At 40.2% G+C, this 2769-nt stretch overlaps 1 protein-coding gene across 1 annotated transcript in view; it reads right to left on the reverse strand.

Annotated features, from left to right (window-relative positions):
• Eif2ak4 (eukaryotic translation initiation factor 2 alpha kinase 4) overlaps positions 1 to 364 on the reverse strand; it is a 60562-nt gene extending 60198 nt beyond the window's left edge. The window contains exon 1 of the mRNA XM_013010007.1: positions 254 to 364. Within this exon, the coding sequence (XP_012865461.1) occupies positions 254 to 364 (111 nt within the window). The remainder of the gene's footprint in view (positions 1 to 253) is intronic.
• Between the last annotated feature and the right edge of the window lie 2405 nt (positions 365 to 2769).

The raw sequence follows: 2769 nt of genomic DNA on the forward strand, positions 1-2769 counted from the left end.
CTCCGGGCCGGGTGCCTCGGCCTCCGCTCCTGGGCGCCCGGGCGCGGCGCTGGGCGCTGGGGCGCTGGGCGTCTGCTCTTGTTTACCAACAGCCGAAGAATCCGTGGGAATTTGTGGTTGGTGGAGATTACACTCACTGTTGAAGGTGCGGTTTATTTTACTAGCTGCCCCCAGAAGCCATACATCTATGTGCATACATCCATAGACACGCATGTACCTAGGTACACACACACGTACACACACCTAGGTGTACATACTCTTCATTTCGGAAGCGCAGTTTGTGTGTATTTGGACCTGCTGGGAAGTCAAACTTGATGTGCTGCCTTCGGATATTTTGAAAAACCTCCAAGTAAAGCAGAACCATCTCCGCTGCTACATCTATGTTTCAACTACACAGTCAAGATAAAACGCTCAAATCACACACAACTGATTTTTTTTCTCCTTGTTTTAAAGGAGGGAAAGAAACGAAAAAGGGAAACGGGACATTTCCCCGTGAGAGGGACCTCTGCGGGCTCCACGGAATGCCCGTACTAGTGAGAACGCGCGTCTACTACTGCGGCCATGCCTGTGCTCCCCGCCGCGCTGGTGACAGTCAACCTCTGTTTCTACTGAGGCTTGCCAGACTCGATGCATACTGCCTGTAAATAAGTGTAAAAATCTCTGGTGTGGCGTTAACAAGCTAGTGAAGAGATTATGATTATATGTGATATCGTAGACTAGAGTTTAAAGTCGTAAAGTTTCAAAGAGATTATCTTTCTTAGCCTCTTGGGGACTTCTGTGGAAACAAAGATAACTTCCAGAAGACCTTATTTGGATGAATTTTAAATGTTCGGAATTTCCCTTCAAAGTTTTTCTAATTGTCATCATTCCATTGCATTCTTTTTGTAGTATTTATTTCATTTTTATCATGAGGGCATTTTCAGGAATACACATTAGTGATAATTCATGTGTGTTTTAAGGTTGACCTTAACGTGGAATACATCTAAACAGAACAAAAGCTTAGCATGTCCCAGGTACTTTCACTTAATAAACACTGAAACAGAAGCTGGGCAAGTATTATTGGGCTTTATTTCTGCAGGTTTTCTGTGTGTTAGTCCATCACTGTCATCTTTTAGTTTTTCCTGATTGATACTTTTGAAGAAAAATCGGGAGAATTTTCTTTTTCACATTTGACTCTGAACATAGAAGACCTGGGATGGTTGTGAGTAAGAGTGAGCAGTAGACAGACATTCAGTAGAAGATACTCCTGCTTGTTTTATCCTTTCTACTTGAGCAGCTAAGGTTGGATTCAGGAGCTGCTGGGTAAATTTGTTCTTATTCAGCTCCTTTCTAGTAGCACTGGCCAGTGACGTGCAAAACAGCTCCCATGTCTCTGAAGAGGAGACTGATCTATCCCTGCTCTTTGGTGATGTTTGGCTTCACCTAGGAATACACGTTCTTTCTTGTGTCTTTCTAAGAGAGAATTCCATTTGCTCCTTTCCAGCTTCAAAAAATACAGGTAACATTTCTGGTTTCCACGAAAGCTTAGTATTTGTTATTTGATAGTACTTTTGATTCATTATCTGATCCATTCAAATATGTCTATGTACATTGAAACTTTCCTGGGAATGCCAGGAAAAATGAGCTTCGAGCTTAAGTTCCAAATCATGTAAACTCAGTTGCTAGGTAGGTAAATTTGGGAATTATGGTTTGGAAGCCCCCAAATAGATTAAGACCAGGACAGAGGTAAATTGTGGGAGGATGGAATTGTATCCGGAATAAATAATCAATTAACCGATTTAGTATTTAGTAATTTAGTACTCCTCTGTTCCCAAACACAGACAAATGAGTTTTTCTTCTTTTCCCCCTCTTTAAACAAATAAAATATATTTTACACATCCTCTAAATAGATTTTTTTAAAAAAATCAGGCTTTTCAGAGGCTTGTTAATATGTGAAAACAATTCCTACAAAGAAATTCCTTCTCCTGATATGTTGTACCTCTTTTTGAAAACTGTTTTGATATCAACTCTTAACAGCTTGGAATAAATAACTTATTCCAACTATAGGGAACATTATTTGCCATGTTGAAAATGAACTCAAGAATTGTATATGATATTACTTAAATACTACAGCTTTGGGGGGTTTGGGAAAATGATTGTTTCTCAGTATTCTTTATGAAGTATTTTTGGGATATCTTCAGATAGGTAGAGTCAGATAATTGAGTCTGAAATTTTGGGTCAGATGGATTGAGATTCCTCTTCTGTAATACGTGGCTCATACCACTTTTAGTAGTTAACAGTATGAGGTCAAAGACTCACTCACACAGTTCTGGAATCACCATTTCCGGCTAATGCTTTGGATGGAACTCTCTGAGATTCAGCTTTCTTTTCCCCACTTTCCCTGGATTCACAATCCAAATGCTTTGTTCTGCCTTGGAGCAATGACTTAGTAGTGAGGAATGACCTAGCTTATTACCTGTACACTACTCCTGCACAGATTGCTAGTCCTCTGCACTATCATCATTGGTGACATGGAGGAGTTTTTATAAATATAAGCGAATTTCCTGTTATTTCAACAAAATTATCACTGTGAACAGTAGCCAGCAGTCATGTGTCCTACACTGAAATTTGAAATACAAGGCCTCCATACTTACAGATTGGGTTTGAAAGCTGCTTGTTCTTTCTGTTCTTTCCTTACTGTTAGGAAGTGGTACCTGTCCCCTATTCATATGTGGAGTTTTAACCCCAGTGTGGTGGTAAGTTAGGAGGTAGGCCCTTAGAAGGTACACA

The sequence above is a fragment of the Dipodomys ordii genome, unplaced genomic scaffold (genome assembly GCF_000151885.1).
Source record: "Dipodomys ordii isolate 6190 unplaced genomic scaffold, Dord_2.0 Scaffold11, whole genome shotgun sequence".
NCBI lineage: Eukaryota > Metazoa > Chordata > Mammalia > Rodentia > Heteromyidae > Dipodomys > Dipodomys ordii.